This window comes from Dromaius novaehollandiae, chromosome 14 (assembly GCF_036370855.1).
Source record: "Dromaius novaehollandiae isolate bDroNov1 chromosome 14, bDroNov1.hap1, whole genome shotgun sequence".
In the NCBI taxonomy this organism is placed as follows: Eukaryota; Metazoa; Chordata; class Aves; order Casuariiformes; family Dromaiidae; genus Dromaius; species Dromaius novaehollandiae.
Window position 1 is genome coordinate 17,790,060 of NC_088111.1, and position 17,061 is coordinate 17,807,120.

The 17,061-nt window shown below is 63.2% G+C and overlaps 3 protein-coding genes across 6 annotated transcripts in view; all 3 read right to left on the reverse strand.

The window, feature by feature from the left end:
- The window catches only part of RAB11FIP3 (RAB11 family interacting protein 3), a 91,415-nt gene extending 90,179 nt beyond the window's left edge, over positions 1-1,236 (reverse strand). The window contains exon 1 of one of the 2 annotated variants that reach the window (XM_064520496.1): positions 733-1,236. In XM_064520496.1, coding sequence (XP_064376566.1) covers positions 733-999 — 267 coding nt within the window. In that variant the 5' untranslated portion in view covers positions 1,000-1,236. The remainder of the gene's footprint in view (positions 1-732) is intronic. The other variant, XM_064520497.1, reaches the window with a different exon arrangement.
- Positions 1,237-3,723: 2,487 nt separating this feature from the next.
- Positions 3,724-12,436, reverse strand: DECR2 (2,4-dienoyl-CoA reductase 2). 2 transcript variants are annotated; one of them, XM_026106484.2, is made up of 9 exons: positions 12,231-12,436; positions 11,959-12,027; positions 11,342-11,393; positions 9,351-9,486; positions 8,521-8,645; positions 7,790-7,883; positions 7,384-7,488; positions 6,588-6,776; positions 3,724-4,989 (listed from the first exon to the last, which is right to left on the reverse strand). In XM_026106484.2, the coding sequence occupies exons 1-9, from the start codon at positions 12,323-12,325 to the stop codon at positions 4,955-4,957; spliced, it is 900 nt and encodes a 299-aa protein (XP_025962269.1). In that variant the 5' UTR covers positions 12,326-12,436; the 3' UTR covers positions 3,724-4,954. The 2 variants fall into 2 exon arrangements, with proteins under 2 accessions (XP_025962269.1, XP_025962270.1); XM_026106485.2 differs by having other exon boundaries at positions 6,559-6,776; positions 12,231-12,435.
- A 1,148-nt stretch (positions 12,437-13,584) lies between these two features.
- NME4 (NME/NM23 nucleoside diphosphate kinase 4) lies at positions 13,585-16,045 on the reverse strand. 2 transcript variants are annotated; one of them, XM_064520502.1, is made up of 5 exons: positions 15,901-16,045; positions 14,426-14,556; positions 14,143-14,244; positions 13,839-13,951; positions 13,585-13,762 (listed from the first exon to the last, which is right to left on the reverse strand). In XM_064520502.1, exons 1-5 carry the CDS (start codon positions 15,992-15,994, stop codon positions 13,642-13,644), a joined length of 561 nt encoding a protein of 186 aa, XP_064376572.1. In that variant the 5' UTR covers positions 15,995-16,045; the 3' UTR covers positions 13,585-13,641. The 2 variants fall into 2 exon arrangements, with proteins under 2 accessions (XP_064376572.1, XP_064376574.1); XM_064520504.1 differs by lacking the exon at positions 13,839-13,951.
- Between the last annotated feature and the right edge of the window lie 1,016 nt (positions 16,046-17,061).

Here is a 17,061-nt window from a genome sequence, read left to right on the forward strand (position 1 = left end):
TACCTCACATCTGATCCGCCACAAGCAAAGACAAGCTGACCGTGGTGCGGCGGAAACGGGAAGAAAGCGTCCGTGCAGGCTCGCCTGAGCCATCGGGGACGGGCTGCTCGGCGCTCAGCGCGGCTCCGAGCGTGGCCGGCGGTTTGGCACCCCGGGGTGCCGCTGCGCGGAGGCCAGTCCCCTCGAGACGGGAGCAGCAGCCGAGGGAGGGACGGAGCAGTTTGTTCCCGGAGAACAAAGGCTGGGGACGCCCGCTCGCACGGCGGCGGCCGAGGTGCCACTTGCGGGGATGGGCCTGGCCGAGGCCGGCTCTGCCCTCGCCGCGTCCCGCCACCCCTTGCTCACACCGGTGAGCATCCTTTGCCCGGGACGACCCGGCGCTGCATCGCCGCCTTTGCTGGCGGGGACGGGAGCTCTCCCGGGGAGCGCCCGCCTGCTCCCGTGCCGGCGGGACGTGCTGGCTCGTCACCGCTCCGGGGGCCAGAGACCCCCGAGGGCCCCGCGGGCGGCCGCCTTGCCGAGGCGCTTCGGGGCTGGCCGGCGGCTCATCCCCGGGGGGAGCCCAGAGGCCCCGCGGACGAAGCGCCCGGGGAAGGGAGGCGCGTGGCGGTCACGCGGCGTGGCCTGACCCACCGCCACACGACGCCCGGCCCGCGCGGGGCAGGAAGGGCACCCGGGGCCGGGGCCAGGCCGTGTCACCGGCCGGGGCCGCGCCGCGCCGCCCGCCCTCACCTGCTCGGCGCCGTAGGCCGTGGCGAAGTGCACGAACTCCTCCACCCGCACGAAGCCGTCGCCGTCGCGGTCGAGGGCGTCGAAGACGGCGCGCAGGCGGGGCTCGTCCTCCCGCAGCGCCGGCGGCTCGGGGCTGCCGCCCTCCTCCGCGGGCCCCCACGGCGGCGCCCCGGCCGCCTCAGGCGGCGGCAGGCCCGGCGGCGGCGGCGGCGGCGGCTCCCCCCGCGGGGGGGGCAGCGCCGCCGGGGGACGCGGCTCCATTTTCATCGGCGGCGCTCAGAGCCCGCGGCCGCCGCCGGCGCCCGCCCCGCCGCTGCCTCCTCGGCGAGCCCCGCGGCGGCGCGGCCATGCCCCGCGGCCATGGCCCCTCACATGGCGGCCCCGCCGGCGCTGCGGCGGCGGCGGCTCCCGGCGCGGCGATGGCGCTGCGCTCCCGGCGCGGTCCCGGCGCGCCGCACCGCTGAGCGCGGCGCCGGCTCCGCCCGCTCCGGGCAGGGCTTTGTGCGAGGCGGCGCCGGCTCCGCCCGCCCGCGCCTGCCGCCGGCCCCGCGCCGCGCTCGGCGCTGCGGCACCGCCGGGCCGCGCGACCGCTCCCCGCCGGCGGCGGCGCCGCGACACAACGGCCCTCCGCGGCCGCGGCCGCTCCCGGATGGGGCGAAGGGGGGAGGGGGGCGCTGCCGCCGCCGCCGCCAGCGGGGCTCAATCCGGTAGCCGCCGCAGTAGCTGGAGCGGTGACGTCACTCGCCTTGCAGCGCGCCCCCTCCCCGCGGGACCGGGCGGGGCCCCGCCCCCCGCCGCCGGCGGAGCTCGCTCGCCGGACGCGGGAGCAGTTAAAGGGCCCCGGCGCGCGCGAGCACGTGCCGCCCGCACCGAGCATCCCCCGGGCCGCCGGGCAGCGGGCCTGGGCACCCCCCCGGCCCCCATGACCCGGGCACCCCACCGGCCTCCCCATGTCCTATGCATCCCACCAGCCTCCCCATCACCCAAGCATCCCACCAGCCTCCCCATGACCCAGGCATCCCACCAGCCTCCCCATGACCCAGGCATCCCACCAGCCTCACCATGACCCAGGCATCCCACCAGCCTCACCATGACCCAGGCATCCCACCAGCCTCCCCGTGACCCATGCACCCCACCGGCCTCCCCATGTCCTATGCATCCCACCAGCCTCCACATCACCCAAGCATCCCACCAGCCTCCACATGTCGCTTGCATCCCACCAGCCTCACCATGACCCAGGCATCTTGCCAGCCTCCCCATGCACCAGGCCCTGTGCATCCCTCCAGCCTCGCTGTGCACTGAGCCCTGAGCATCCCAGCAGCCTCCCCGTGCCCTGTCCATCCCACCAGCCTCCCCATGCGCCAGGCACCGTGCATCCCATCGGCCTCCCCACGTGCCACCAGGCTCGCCGTGGGCGGCGCAGCTGTCCTGCCGCTGCTCCCAGCACCCCGCTGTGCGGTGCCAGGCGGCAGCATGTCCCAGGCAGCGCTCCCGGCCCGGCTGGTGTCACCGCAGCAGCACCAGCCTCGGCCCTGGCACGACGCCTCGGCCAAGTCCTGCTGCAGAGGCGCGCGGAGGCCGCCAGCCTCTGGGCCCGCTCCGAGAGGCACCGGAGGCTGGCGGAGAGCGCGCACCTTCCTCGCCTTGCCCGGCTCCACCTACCGCCTTCCCTAGCCTAAATCTCCCCTGACCCATTACTCGCGGTGCGCAGGGCTGCCTGTGGTCCTGCCAACCAGAAAGCCTCCAAAGCCGCGACGGGAGGAGAGCGAGAGCACTTGCGGAGGCATCGGAGGCGCAGAACTGGCAGACGGCGGCGCGAAGGCCCGGAAGGGCACTGCCACCCCGCGCGTGGCCCGCTGAAGCCCCTAAGCACCACTGTGCCCACCGCACGCACCGTGGGGCTGGCTAAAGGAAAACCTCCGACGGCCCCGCGGGGACAGCCAGCCCCTGCCGCACTTGGCCACAGTTAAACAAGACGCAGGCAAATACATTTACCCTGCGGGAACAAGGGGGCAGCCCAGAGGGAACAGACCGTTCCTGGGTGGCTAGGACCAAAAAGCGTCTCCAAGAGAAAATATTCGTCCAGAATTACCTGGGAAGAGCAAAGCCAGAGCCTGCGGCCAGAGGCTGAAGCCGGCTGCACCCCGAGGGGGGATTAGGCCAACTCCTCAGCATCAGGGCAGTGAACTGCAGGACAGGACGTCGGGGGACAGTGCAGCAGGGCCGGGTGACTTCCTGGAAGATGCATCTTGGCCATAACGGTCCACACACCCACTCTGGGATCACAGCTGCACTGGGTCCCCAGGCCTGGCTGGGAAACAGCCCATGGTGCTCGCTACAGCTGCAAGAAACAGCATCCCCTTCCCCAGTGCACAGGCGCCTGGGGCAGGAGGTGGGGCCTGGTTCAGCACGTTGCTGGTGCGAATCCTGGGACAGCCTGAGGATCCCAGTCCGAACACATCCCTGCAGGAGCTGGGGTGTCTGTGTCTCTCCCACGCAGAATCCTTCAGCACCTCCCCAGCACCTCCACTGAGGGCCCCAACCCAGCAGCTGCCTGCAACCATCCGCCCAAGAGCTGGGCTGGGGCTGAGGAGGGCGTAGGTCTGCGCACAGCGCCGACCTGGGGTGCTAGTGCCAAGGAGCCTCCAAGGCCTGAGGTGGCACAGAGCATTGCTAAGTAGGAGTAGCGGTTTTCCATCCTCCCTCGGGGCTTGACTGGGACTGCCAGTGCCAGCCAGCACCCCAGGGTGCCCCCCAGACGGCCTGTTTGCTCTGCCCATGCAGCAGTAAGCTGGCATAGCGACCCTGGTGGAAAGGACGCTCTGACCTAAGATGTGGCTTGGCCTTTTAGCCCTTTTGCTGTTGACACTGCAAGATCACAAGCGAAAAAGGGAAACAAGCAACCCTTCCCAAGCTCACAGCAAGTAAAGGCAGAACAAAGGTTGCAGGATCGACCCCCTAAGCAGGTGAATGGATGACAAGTGTCACAGCTGAGTGTGGAAGTTCTTTATTCATGGCCTGGAAGAAGGAGCAAAACGTGTCAAGTCTACAATCAAGTAGGAAATGCAATTTTCTAACACAGACTTCAGAGAAGTCAAAAATTGAGTTAAAAATTATATAGAGAAGCTTAAAAATTGTCAGCAGCAGGAGGACACTGAATACTGCAGAGGAGAGCCACGAGCACACGACGAGCGCGCGCCCCGCGAGGCTCCAGCACAGGGAATGGGTTTGCTTCCAGCAGCCCAGCGCAGAACTGCTGCAGCCCCCTGCAGCTTGTCAGCTCAGTGGCCAATTCAGAAAGGCCTGAATTTCAGCTAGACCTCAGTGTGCCCTTGATTTACCCTCATCTGTAGTGTCTGTATTAAGAAAGGAGACAGCACGAGACTAGCATGACAGACAGATCAGGGCTGACAGCAAGCCGGACATCTCAGGCTCTCCGCACAGCGGTACAGAGGATGCTCTCGTTGGCTTTGGCCTACACACGCCGTCTCTGCTCCTGGGATAATGGCCACCGCAGCTGCATCCCTGCCGGCCTCAAGGGACCACTGCCTCATCGAGGAACCAGCATCACAGGAGGTAACAAAGCCATTCCTCCTCCCTCCAGGGGCCAGGAAGTGGCTCAGTACCTGCCTGCCCTCGGAGAGCTGCCAGCGCCTGTTACAAAGCAAGAGATGCTCTGAGCACCATGGCTAATCTCATCCCCACAGAAGGATAAGGCACAGACGTGGCAGCTAGCAGTGACAGTGAGGAATTACACGACTTTGCTTAACCCAGAATGGGCTGAGGTACACCCCCTCCCAAAAAGGGGTGCTGCTGGGTATCTCGGGCAGCTCTCTGACACAGGAGAGAGGCCGGGAAGGGGACGGAGATCCTGGGAGAGCACTAACTGAAACTCGGGAAAGGCCAGGAGAACAACCTGAAGGGGCACACAAACTGGACAGAATGTCACAGCCTGCACACCCCTCACTATCCTTGCAATCTCAGCCATGTCAGCGCGGAAGAAAACAACGGCACAGAACTGGGGTAGGCTTGCTCCCCACCCAGCATCCTTGGTGCTCCCTCCCCCAGGCGGACGCAGGATCAGCAGTGTCACCATCACCAGTTGCTTGTCAGACAGAGGCAGCCGCTATCAGCTCGGACTCTAGGTGATGTGACCCCGAGATGTCCCAGAGCAGCAGCGTTCGGTTACGTTCCTGTCCATCAGTCAATCCCAGGCTCTCCATCATTGATTTGTGTTTGCTCCTGCAGCCCAGACATCTGCAAGACAGCAGGGAGGTCGGTACGCACAGCCCTGGCCAAGCCTGCCCTGCCCCGAGGAGCCTGCCGAGCCAGAGAACGAGGCGGGGGAGAGGGGGTGAAAGGAGTCCTCCTCTTCAGAAAAGCACAGGCCTAGCAACCAAGTGCCAGCTCCCTTCCCACCTCCGCAGGGGTATGCTGCCAAAACAAGTCCTGCATGCAATTCAGCTGCAATGCAACATACGCTGCAGTAATTCGGGCAAGGAGGAAAGGGGAGGCAGAAACAGTCAGACTTCCTGCACCCAGTCTTGCTGGCTGGGGCGCAGAGGGGCACCGCATCACTTCAGGAGGCACTCAGAGGTGTCCACACAAGTATCCTCCAGCAGAAACAGCAAGAGATACTATGCCAAGCACAGGCTCAGAAGCAAAACCCAGCAAGCTCTCCTGCCCTTCCCAAGTTATCCCTAGGGACTGTTGACCCCCAGGCTTCTCATCTTGCCCACTGCTACAGCCAACACCACACCACCATCCAGCCCTTGCTTGGACATGAAGGATCTGGCTCAGCCTTCATTGAGCAGGTGTAGGAGCAGCAGGTACCAGCAGTGAGCAGGGCTGTGCACCAGCCCTCACTCTGCAGTGCGTACGAGAAAGGGGTGAGCTGGCTCCGAACAGGGGGAACTGCCTTGTAAGTGCCATGAGGCAGGACACCGCGCAGGCAGTTGCTAGCATGTGTATCTCCACACAGGATGAGATGAATGGGTCGTGCATAGGGTTTGCAGGCAAAGATGGCCTCCTCCTTGACAGCTGAAGCTGCTCAGACACAATGCAGCAAGTACGCAAGAACTCGGAGACGCTCCCTGCATTGCTCAGTGCCTGCTCTGGTGACAGTGTGGTGGGCGACCCTGCTCCACCTTCCCAAAAGCAGAGGAAGGTTTGAGAACAAGTGCTGCTGATTCAAGACCTGGACTGGCTGCCCTTGCCCAGAGACACTAACACCCAACCTCTGCCCCTTCTCCCCCACAGCTGTATGTGCGCCATGCATCTGCCATGGGGCAGACCCACTCCTGCTGGCACACCCCACAGCACCTCCTGGAGCCCTGGTGCTGCGGTGGTTTCTCTCATCTGTCCACGCAGCACTATGGTCTTCACTAACCCTTGGACATATCCGTTTTGCCCACAATGGCGCTGGGCAGGGGTCTCGTTACCTCCCACCGGGTTCCTGGGACGCCTTTGCAGGGATCACAGCCGACCCCCCGTGCTGCCCATGTGGCAGCTTAGCCTAGGCCCCATCGCGCAGACTCACCTGCTTGTGCCGGGACTGGGCACAAGGCAGGGATGTATTGTGGGTGCTTAGACCCAGTCCCAGTCCCAGTCACCCAGGATCCCAAAAGCTTGCTGCGACGCACACGGCCTGCATGGCTGGCAGCCTGCAGGGGGACAGAGCCTGGGACTGGTACAACATGACCAGGCACTTGGGCAAGAAGGTAACGTGACACCCTCTGGTATGGCAGCCATGCCCTACACCATGGGGCAAGAGGCTTCCTGACATGAGCCCTGCTCCAATCGCACGGAGGGGGAAATGCACGTCACCTAGAGTTTAGCAGAGGATGAAGCAATACCCAGCAAGGCAGGGAAGTCGTTGGCAGAGGTCAGCCAGCTCCCACCATCCACAACCAAGGTGGTGCCTGTCACATAGGAGGACAGGGGGCTCGCCAGGTAGAGCACGCTGTGGGCAATCTCCGTCTTGTTCCCCGCACGGTGCAGGGGGATCATCTCAAAGTAGCTTGCCTTCTCGGCAAATTTCCCACCTAAACAGTGAAAGAAAAAGTATTGGCTAGGACCACGGGGCCATCTGCCCATCATCACAGCCTGCCAGACACTGCAACCTGTCAGCACTGCTTGCATGGACAAGTTGATGAAAGCTGCAGGAAACCTAGATGAGATGCTGGCACAGTCCTGGGAACAACCTAGAGAAAGTCTTGAGAAAAGGGATTAAAAAAAAAAAGGGGGGGGGGAGTCAAGCCCAGCAGTGGGATACGTGCTGGATGCTGCAACGGTGAGTTCACATGATCTCACAGAGCTTTCCCAGCCTCTACGACTGAATAGGCGCTCTGCTGATGGACTTCCGAACCATCAGGCAGGGGAGCTGGTTACATCAGGGCATCACAGAGACCAAAAAGAGCTGCCACTTGACAGAAAAATCAGCACCCTAAGAGCCGAGGAGGTGGTTGCTCCCTGCTCTCCTGGAAAGCCATGCCAGCTGAGCCATAAGACAACTGGGCCCAGTGGGAATGGCCCAGACCACACCATACACCCCATTAGCAGGCCACCAGTGCCAGGCAGCTCCAGCCCCCCAGAAAGATGCCAGCAAGCCATTTCCGATGCACAGACAGAGAGCGTCTCAGGTTGCCTCACCCAGCCGTCGGAAGCCCTCAGTGCCCATGATGGGACCTGGTGCCAGGCTGTTCACTCGGATATTGTTGGGTCCCCACTCCACAGCAAGGTGACGGGTCATAGCATCTGGGAAGGGGAAGAGATTGCAACAGGAATGAGAAACAGACCAAGACTATTGAACCAACTGTAGGGAAGCCAAAAAAGTAATGAGACACTCCGGCCAAGAGCAAAGGACCCAGGAAAAAACAGCCTGGAGGGGAGAGAAGAGCCTCAACCGAATCCCAGGCATGTGCAACGCTGCACAGTAACCACTCTGATTCATACGTACCTCTCCTATGGAGGTGTTCCTATCACAATATGTGGAACAACGAGCTCCCTTACCAGCCTCACATAGCCTGCAGAACCCCAGCAAGAAGCATTTTGGTACCTATAGCAGCCTTAGCAGCACCAGCATGCACCTGGAGGGCCTGCCCACGGTAGCTCAGAGTTGCTGTGATGTTAACAATGACTCCGCCGTGGTCCTGGGGAAGGAAACAAGACACAGTGTTAGGCAGGGAACACCACAAGGGACCACACAGAAGAGTCTAGTGGGACAAGGGAACTGGGCTAAGAGGAGGGTAACACATGGGCACAGCCACCTCCAAGTTGCTAACTCACCACCAGGGCAGCACTGCCCATCCAGCCTCACTGAGCCAAGTTGGCCAACAGCCAGCTTCCAGAGAGGCAGGAGAAGCATGGAACAAGCAAGGGCCAAGGGAAAGGATAGGAGCTGGAAAAGCAGCAGGAGGTTTACGGCTTCTTCCCAGGTAGCACTTCCCTTGGGAAACACAGGGCAGGGCATGGAAAGGTGCTACAAAAGTCAAAGCCTAGGGACATGCAAAATTCGGAGTCCACAACTCCCACTTCCTGCACAAGGGCTGCCATCCCAGAAAGGGAATGGACTTGATCCGAGCAGGGTTGACTCCCAGGAGGTGGTCCAGAGCCTGACAGCACAGCCCTGGGTAGTGGGGTACTGTGCACCATGCTCCCAGAAGCAAGAGCTCTTCTGCCCTCTACATTTCACTGCATTTCTCAGGAGTGAGGTATGGTTTGTTTGAATTTAACTCCCTGCTTACCAGGAGCTCCTCCACTGAGTCCTGTGGCTCAGGAGCCACTTACCCGGAAGCATTTCTCAAAGAGCACTTTGGAGGTGTTGAAGGTGCCGACAGTGTCGATATCCATCACTGTCTTGAAGGCGTTGAAGGACAGGGCGCTGGCTGGGCACAGGAAGTTTCCCGCGGCACCTGGAGAACAAGCAGTCAGGGTACAGTCAGCACAGGGCTGCGGCAGGATCAGGCGGATTCAGGGCACTCTGCAGGAGGGACAGTGAGCAAGTATGAACGTGCACACAGACCCTACACCTAGAGGTTACTGAACTAGAGCCAATCCAGATCAGAGAGGAGGTAAGGGGGGGACACACGCTAGCAAAGGAGTGCTCTACTCCCTGCAGCTCCTGCCAGAAGGCTGCTTTGCTGCTTTACTCCCTTGCTTTGCAGTTAAGGTTTGAGTGGAGTGTGGCACTTTGCTAAAGCTGTACCCACATGACCACGGGCACTTTTGGGGGACCCTCCTGCAGCTTATGAGCTGGGCTCCCACTGCCCTCAGCTGGGGCAGCAGCGCAGGGAACCAGGCGTGTGTAAACAGGCCTGACAAAGGGGCAGAGCAGCAGAGCAGCAGCACAGCCAGCGCAGGGGCAGCAGGCTGCTGGTGCAGGGATGACCCACATCGAGACAAGCAAGGAGGGCCAAGCACTTAGAGCGAGTCTCTGCTTTCTGCAAGACCATTCCCTCTGCAAACCTTAGCAGCTCACACCATCAGCTGCCAAGGACGCTCCCAGGCTACAGGAGCAAAAGCCAGACACTAGCAAAATACAGCCCACATGCAGGGAAATGCTGTGCTCAGCAGTGAGTTTGTGGCAAATCTTCCCCATCCCCACTCCAGCGACTCACCATTTACAAGGATGTCAATCCGCTCGAACTCCTTCAGTGCCTCATCCACTGCTGCCACAATGGTTTGGGGCTGCCTGACATCTAGGGACAGAGGCAGGCATCGCTGGCCCGTGGCTGCCACCAGCTTTTTCGAGGCCTGGAAAAGAGAGGAGAGATTCTGGGACTCTCCTTCAGCAAGGGGGAGTCTTGGACCTCATAACAGGTGAGCTACAATTCAGGCAGGAGCTGTGTCCCTGTTAGCACACAACAGATGCTGGCGTTGCCTGCACAAACACTTGTCACATCCCATCCTAGAAGCAGCTCCATTTTGTCAGCCAGCACAGCCTCTCTGTTTATAAAAATCCCCCTCTCTCACCTTGGGGAGGAGAAAGACCTCCCCAAGCACAGCAAACTTCATCCTGGTGGCACTGTGGAAGCTAAAGCCCTGCAGTGCCACAGGAAGCTCCTGCATGTTGCATCCAAACAAGCATCAGGCAAGAACTGAGGCCACAACTCACTAAACCCAGTCAACTCAATGGCTTCGCATTGCAACAGCACATCCTGAGCAAAATTTTTGCAGGGCAAATACAAAGGTTGGACCCAACACAGTATTTTGGCATGAGCCCAGACACAGTTAACGTTAAGGTGTCAGGCTTCTGTCTCTATGTTCACCTATTTCACTAGGCAAAAGGGCAAATGCAAACCAACTGTCACTGCGGACTCTGCCCGCGAGATGAAGCGGGGCCAGCTCTGCAGCTCAACGTCTCTGCCAGGAACCACCTCCAAGGCATTTGTTAAGAAACGTGGCTCTCCCGGGCAGCTTCAGGAAATTAAATATAGAGGACACACAGGCTCAATAGCAACCCACGTAACTGCACAACATCCAGTGACACTTCACATTCCTGCGCAGGCTCATCTGGCTGTTCTGAGAGAAATTTTGAGCCCCCGGTGACCACACAAGCACACCCAGTGACAAGAGCCTGGGAAACCAGTCCCTGCGCTCAGGAGATCCCAGTGTCCCTGAGGACTGGAAGGCTGCTTAGTCTTGCTGCTAGTTTTCTGGGATATGAGCATGAGGGATGTCAAAATGACAGTACTAACCACCTCCAAGAGGCAACTGGTCATACCAATTCACTCCTGAGCTCTGATTTTGATCTTTTATATATTTCAGTGAACTCTGTACAATTACTGCAAAGTTCTCTCACAGCCGCTTTCAGTCTGAGGGTACAGTACAAGCCAGTGGTGACGAACAGAAACTTTGATCAGCCAAACACCAGGTCAGGGTCAGACACACGGCGGTGGGTGTTTGTCCCACCCAGCTGCATGCAGGGCAGCTGCAGTCTAATACAGCTTTTTCAGTGTCTGCTTTCTAGGCCTGCATCTTCCACTCCTCAAAGCACAAAAATAACTGAGACTTTGAAGATCAAGATACCCCACTTAACCCACGTAACCCTAGGGTCAGGAGGATTTGCCCCTAGTCTAGGCTGAGATTCAGGTTCAACCTAAGATTGTCATATCCTACTGACAAATCTTCAGAGCTTGCCTCTTGGCATCCCATTTCCCTCATCAACCAGAAGGCATTGCAATACCAGGCTCCTGTGAACAACTTTGGATAGAAATGCTCTGTCAGAGCAACAGACCTGCTGCATGAGGCTTTCAGCGGCCTGTTCTGTCATGCCACAGATAACAGAGATTCCCGAGACTGGGGGTGGTGGAGGGGGGTGGTGATTTCAGTGATTAACTGAGCTCTACCTCGAGGTGTCCTAGGTGAAATCCTACATTAACCCCCCTCCCATCCCACCCACCTCATGCAGTTCCCTGATAGTGCTGAGCTGTTCAGAGGTGAGCGCTTCCTTCAGGTAGGAAGAAGATGGGACAGTGCTAGGAAGCCATTTCACATGACACGCTAATCCCAAGGCTCTCATCTCGATCTCTAGCAGAGAGCAGAAGACTTCCAGGAGCTCACACATCTCCACACTGCCTGCAGGTCCCACTGGAGCCCACAGACTTACCTCCAACACTCGCTGCTGGCTCCGGCTTGCGATGATGGTCTGGCAGCCATGCCTGCAAAGAAGGGCCAAGTGAAAAAGACCATACACGGCTGACTCCTTAGAGTCACTTCAGACCCCTGAAGATTACCAAAAATTCAGTCCACAAGTCATGGGAGCTGCAGCAATGCTGCTGGAATTAACATCACTTCTCCAGGCCAGATACAACTGTGCAAAGCCCAGGACTCAAGAAGGGGCAGATTAACAAGGCACTGGAGCCCTATTGCAGCCTTGTGACAGAGCAGGAATGCCTGAGGCCTGCTTCTACCTCCCACCCCACCTCAACCTACAAGAGCCTGGGGCAGACTAGGTTGCCAGTGTCTCCTGCCCATACTCCTCACAAAGATACTGCTGCCTCCAGCTTCCCACCCCACTGCAGGTCCACCTTGTCCCCAGCTGCTCCGGCAGGGAGGAGGCCTTGCTACCACAGCCTTTGCAAAGGACAGGAGGCCTTTATCACCTTCAGCATCCTGCACTTAAGCCAGCTCGGCCACAGAACCTGAAGAGGCAGAGCAGGACGTCTCCCTGTGCGCCACCACAGCGCAGCGGCTTCCCTGCGGGGCCCTGCGGCCCAGCCGTACCTCATGAACACCTCCGCGATGCGGAACCCGATGCCGGAGCCGCCGCCGGTGATGAGTGCCACTCTGCCGCTGCGGGGGAAAGAAGAGGGCTCAGGGCTGGGCCCAGGCAGAGCCTCCCCCGCCTCAGCCCCCCACGGCCACGGAGGAGGCGCGAGACCCAGCCTGCCAGCAGCCCCGGGCGCCACGGAGGCCGCCAACGGCCGGGGCCTGAGCCGCGGCTGCCCGCCCGCTCCAGCTGCTGGGCCACGGCGGGCCCCGGGCCGGGCACTCACGCCAGGATGTCGGGGCTGAAGAGGTGGCGGTACTCGCGGAGGCAGTCGTCCGTGTCGACGTCCGGCGGCGGCTGGCAGGCGCCGGCCTGCGACATGGCGGCGCGGCTCCGCTGAACCCCTGCCCGACCCGACCCGCGCGGCCCGGCACCCGCGCCGCCCCCGCAGAGCACGCCGGGAAGCCCCACCCCCACCGCCCGCCCACCGCAGCACGCCCTGGCGCTGTAGTCGCGCCGCCGCAGGGCATGCCGGGAGCTGTAGTCCTGCCACAGCAGCACACCGTGGTGCTGTAGCCGCGCCGCCGCAGGGCATGCCGGGAGCTGTAGTCCCTCGCCCGCCGCAAGGCATCCCGGAGGGGCGCGTCCTGCCGCCTCCCTGTCTCCCGCGCGGAAGGCGCCGCGGCGCATGCGCCGGCGTGCGGAGCTGTTGCCTGGCAACCGCGCAGGGGCGCGAGTAGTGTCCCACAGTGCCCCCCAGCGTCTTCCCAGCGTCATCGCAGTGTCCCCACAGCCCTTTTGTCATCCTAGTGTCCCACTGCCCCCAGCGTCATCCCAGTGTCCCCAGTACCCCCCAGCGTCATTCCAGCGTCATCGCAGTGTCCCCAGTATCCCCAGCATCATCGCAGTGTCCCCACTACCCCCAGCATCATCCCAGTGTCCCCAGTACCCCAATGTCATTGCAGTGTCCCCACTGCCCCCAGCATCATCCCAGTGTTCCCCGTACCCCCCAGCATCATCCCAGTGTCCTCACTGCCCCCCAGTGTCCCCAGTACCCTAGTGTCATTGCAGTGTCCCCACTGCCCCCAGCATCATCCCAGCATCCCCACTGCCCTCTTGTCATCCTAGTGTCCCCACTTCCCCCAGCGTCATCCCAGTGTCCCCGGTACCCCAGCATCATCCCAGTGTGCCCACTGCCCCCAGCATCATCCCAGTGTCCCCAGTACCCCCAGCATCATCCCAGTGTCCCCACTGTCCCCCAGAATCATCCCAGTGTCCCCACTGACCTTTTATCATCCTAGTGTCCCCATTGCCCCCCGCATCATCCCAGTGTCCCCAGTACCCCAGCATCATCCCAGTGTCCCCACTGTACCCCAGCGTTATTGCAGTGTCCTCACTACCCCAGTGTCATCCCAGTGTCCCCACTGCCCTCCAGTGTCATCCCAGTCTCTCCCCAGTACCCCAGCATCATCCCAGCATCCTCAAAGTCTTCGCAGTGTCCCTAGTGGCATCCCAGTAGCATCCCAGTGCCCCCTAGAGACATCACAGAGCCCCCGAGGAAGCTCCCGCGGGCCCCAGCAGCCCCTTTTGGCTGCCCCCCCTCCCCATGGCCCCTGCCGGGGACGGAGACGGGCGTCAGGCCCGGAGGAGGCCGCTTTAATGGGGGCATGGCACGGCAGGGCAGCGGGGCGGCCGGGCTAGGGCCCGTAGGTGTAGTCCTGGTCGCTGCACTCCCAGGCCACCAGCTCGCTGCTGTGAAACCAGAAGTCGATCTCCTTGTGGGCCGTCTCCACCGAGTCGCTGGCGTGAACCACGTTCCTGTGCGGCGGCAGCGGTGGTGGGCGTGGGGCGGGCGGCCCCGCCATCGTCCCCCACTGCCCCGCTTCGCCCCTACCTGCTCACGTGCATGCCAAAGTCGCCCCGGATCGTCCCCGGCTTGGCTTCGGCCGAGTCGGTGTCCCCCACCATGGCGCGGGTGGACCTCACCACGTTGTAGCCCTCCCAGACCTGCGGGCCGCGTGAGGCCGAGACCATCCCGCCGGCACCGAGCGGCGCCGAAGCGGGGCATGCGGGCGCCCGGCAGTGTCGGTGCCGGCGGTGGGAGGAACGCGTGGCAGCTGCTTCACCCCAGCATGGGGCCGGCAGCTCCCACCCAGCCCGACCCGGCCCCAGCCACGCAGCGGCCCCCCCGGGCTCACCATGGCCACCAGCGGGCCCGACGTCATGTAGGAGAGCAGCGCGGGGTAGAAGGGCTTCTGGCGCAGCTGGTGGTAGTGCTTGTCCAGGATGCCGTGGTTGGCCTGGGGGCGAGGGACGGGTGAGGGTCGGTCGGGCGCCCGCACCCCGCCAGCGGCCGCCTCCTCGCCCAGGCTTGGGGCGGAAGGCCGCCCCGATCCAGGCACAGAGCCGGAGGAGCCGCCGGGTGTCTGCGGGGCATGGCGGATACGGCAGGGCCCCAGCGGCTCCTTGGGGAGGAGGTACCTGGAGCAGCTTCATGCCCACCAGCTTGAACCCGCGCCTCTCGAAGCGCTTGATGACGTCCCCAACCAGCCGCCGCTGCACGGCATCAGGCTTCACCAGCACCAGCGTCTTCTCCTGCAGCTCGGGGGTGCCTGCGGCAGGGAGGGACGGTTCGGCTCTTGCCGTGCTGCCGCAGCTGCCGTGGGGAGGGACACACGCGGGGCCCGGCGGACGTCCCAAGCTCCCCGGGGACGCCAGGGTCGGCCAGCCCGCGAGCATCAAAGGGGCACGCGGCCCTGGGCTGTGCTAGCGGGGGGGCTCAGCGCCACAAATCCAGCTGGGCCCAAGGGACGCGCTGCAAGCGGACAACACAGGGAGCGGCGAGCGCTTGGGAATGCTGGAAGGACGTGTCCGCAGCAGGAAAACAGCCCCTTTGAACCCAAAGTGGGACAGGAATGCTCCGGTTTCCGCAAGCCACGTACCCAGCTGTGCCATCCCGGCAGCAGGGCCCACCGCCAGCCCCATTGCCGTCCCCCACCCGGGGCCAGGGGAGATGCTGGGCTCCATGAACAGCTGCTGCTTGCCCAAAGAGAGCCCAAGTCCGGGGCCCAACCGCGGCACCAAGCGGCTCCCAAACCTCAGCGTTTCGTTGGTGGAAAACCAAACCCGTGAGCTGCAGGCCAGCAGCTCCCCCAGCCCCAGGCAGCCCTGAGCCCTGCGGCCGGAGCTGCTCTCCGGGGTGGGGGGTGGCAGGGGTCGGCGTCTCCATCATGCCTGGCCCTGTCGGTCCAGCAGCGCCGTGACCCCCGCTGCAGGCCTCAGCCTCCCCAGGCACCCGGCCGCAAGGCGCAGGAGAGCAGAGCGGGTGGGGGGACGGGAGCCGGGCAGCAGCCGGGTGAGGGAGGCTGAAGCTCCCCAGGGGCGCAGCGCGCGGGGACTGCCCCGTCCCTCAGAGGGGACAGAGCGAGAGAGAAAGAGAGATTATTTTAAGCAAGAGCGGTTTACTGTTAGTCCCGGTCACTGGTGCCGTTCCCACCCCTCGGCTGCAGCGCTTCCCGGGATGCGGCCCCGTGGGCACACGGAGCCCCTCGGACCTGCAGGGAGGTGCGAGGGGAGCCACCGGCCCTGACCCGGAGCACAGGGGACCCCGGACACCGTCCCCCACGAAGCGCCCGTGAGCCACACGCCCTGCCCGCCCGGCGCCCCCGGCCCAGGGCTGTGGAGGGCTGCTGGGGGGCTCAGGGGGCCGGGACAGTCGGTGCCACGCAGGGCAGGACAGGGGACAAGGAGCACTGCTGGGCGGGAGGAGGGAGGAGAGGACCACTCAAGGGGGACAGGGACAGCGGCGCCGCTGAGGGTGGCATGGAGGAGAGCAGGGACCGCTGAGGGTGGGATGGAGGGGAGCAGGGACCGCTCGGAGAGGATGGGGACAGCGGGCAGCGCTCGGGGAGAGGACGGGGACAGCGGGCAGCGCTGGGGCCGGGGCCGGGTCTCACCGGAGCCGTGGCGGCGGGGCGGCCCGGGGGGGCGGCGCGGGCCCGGCTGCCCCCGCAGCAGGCTCCGGGCCAGGCAGCGCCCCAGGGAGCCCATGGCGGGGCCGGCGGGTCGGACCTGGCCGCAGCGGGGCTCTGCCTCCCCGCCGGCGGCTTTATGGTCCCGCCGGGCCCGGGGCCGGGTCAAGTTTCCGTCCCTCCCCTTAAAGCAGCCGCCAGCGCCGGGGCGGCCACCGCGGCTCGCTGCCTGCACCGAGCATCCCGGCCCGGAGCATCCCGACATGGGGCATCTTGGTACGGAGCATCCCCAGCCCGGTATTTCTCTAGACCAGAGCATCCCAGCACGAAGCATCCTGGCATGGAGCATCCCCTGGCATGGAGCATCCCCAATACGGAGCATCTCAACACAGAGCACCCCCAGTCCAGGCATAACCCCTAGCCCAGAGCATCCCAGCACAGAGCATCCCCAGTACGGAGCATCCTGCCATGGAGTGTCCCAGCACAGAGCATTCCCAGTACAGAGCATCGCCAGGATGGAGCGTCCTAGTATGGAGCATCACACCAGCATGGAGCATGCCAGCATGGAGCATCCCCAGCCTGGGCATCCCCCTGGCACAGAGCACCCCAGCACGGAGCATCTCCCCAGCCCAGGCACCCCCAAGCCCAGGCATCCCAACATGAAGCATCCCCTGGCAGGGGACATCCCATGCCTTTCTGTCTGCCTGTCCCCAGATCTTCCCACCATGAGCTGCCCCAGACACAGGCACGGTGCTGTCACCAGGCAGGCTCTGGCACAGGTGACACTGTCCGCTCAGAGAGGCAGAGCCCTGCACCCACCGTGGCACGGCAGGGCCCCAGTCCCAGCACTGGTCCCTCCAGGAGCACTGGGTGCACAGTGCCCAGGCACAGTGGGTGGCTGCACCCGTGATGCAGTGGGCTCTAGGCAAGGCCCAGGTACCCAGAGCACCAGGACCGAGTCCCCTCCCAGGGGATCGGGAAACGGATGTATTTCATGTTTTGCCCCTGGCCCACCCGCAGCCGCTACGCCGGCCCCGCTGCGCCAGGGCTCCCCTGCCCCGCTCCCCGCTGCGTCCCGGACAGCTGCCCACCGCCGGCAGGGACAGGAGCAGAAGCCCAGCCAGGAGCCCCTCCGCTGCCAAAGCA

Bases quoted from the DNA above. Each gene is read 5' to 3' on its own strand.
- DECR2 (XM_026106484.2), bottom strand. From the start codon at position 12,325: ATGTCGCAGGCCGGCGCCTGCCAGCCGCCGCCGGACGTCGACACGGAC. The intron at 7,489-7,789 runs GTACCAAAATGC...TCCCCTTCCCAG, and splicing joins TGCTGCTAAGGCTGCTATAG to ATGCTATGACCCGTCACCTT. The intron at 6,777-7,383 runs GTGAGGCAACCT...TTCACTGTTTAG, and splicing joins TGAGGGCTTCCGACGGCTGG to GTGGGAAATTTGCCGAGAAG.
- NME4 (XM_064520502.1), bottom strand. From the start codon at position 15,994: ATGGGCTCCCTGGGGCGCTGCCTGGCCCGGAGCCTGCTGCGGGGGCAG. The intron at 14,245-14,425 runs GTACCTCCTCCC...CCTCGCCCCCAG, and splicing joins TGGGCATGAAGCTGCTCCAG to GCCAACCACGGCATCCTGGA. The intron at 13,952-14,142 runs GTGAGCCCGGGG...CGCGGCCCGCAG, and splicing joins CGGGCCCGCTGGTGGCCATG to GTCTGGGAGGGCTACAACGT.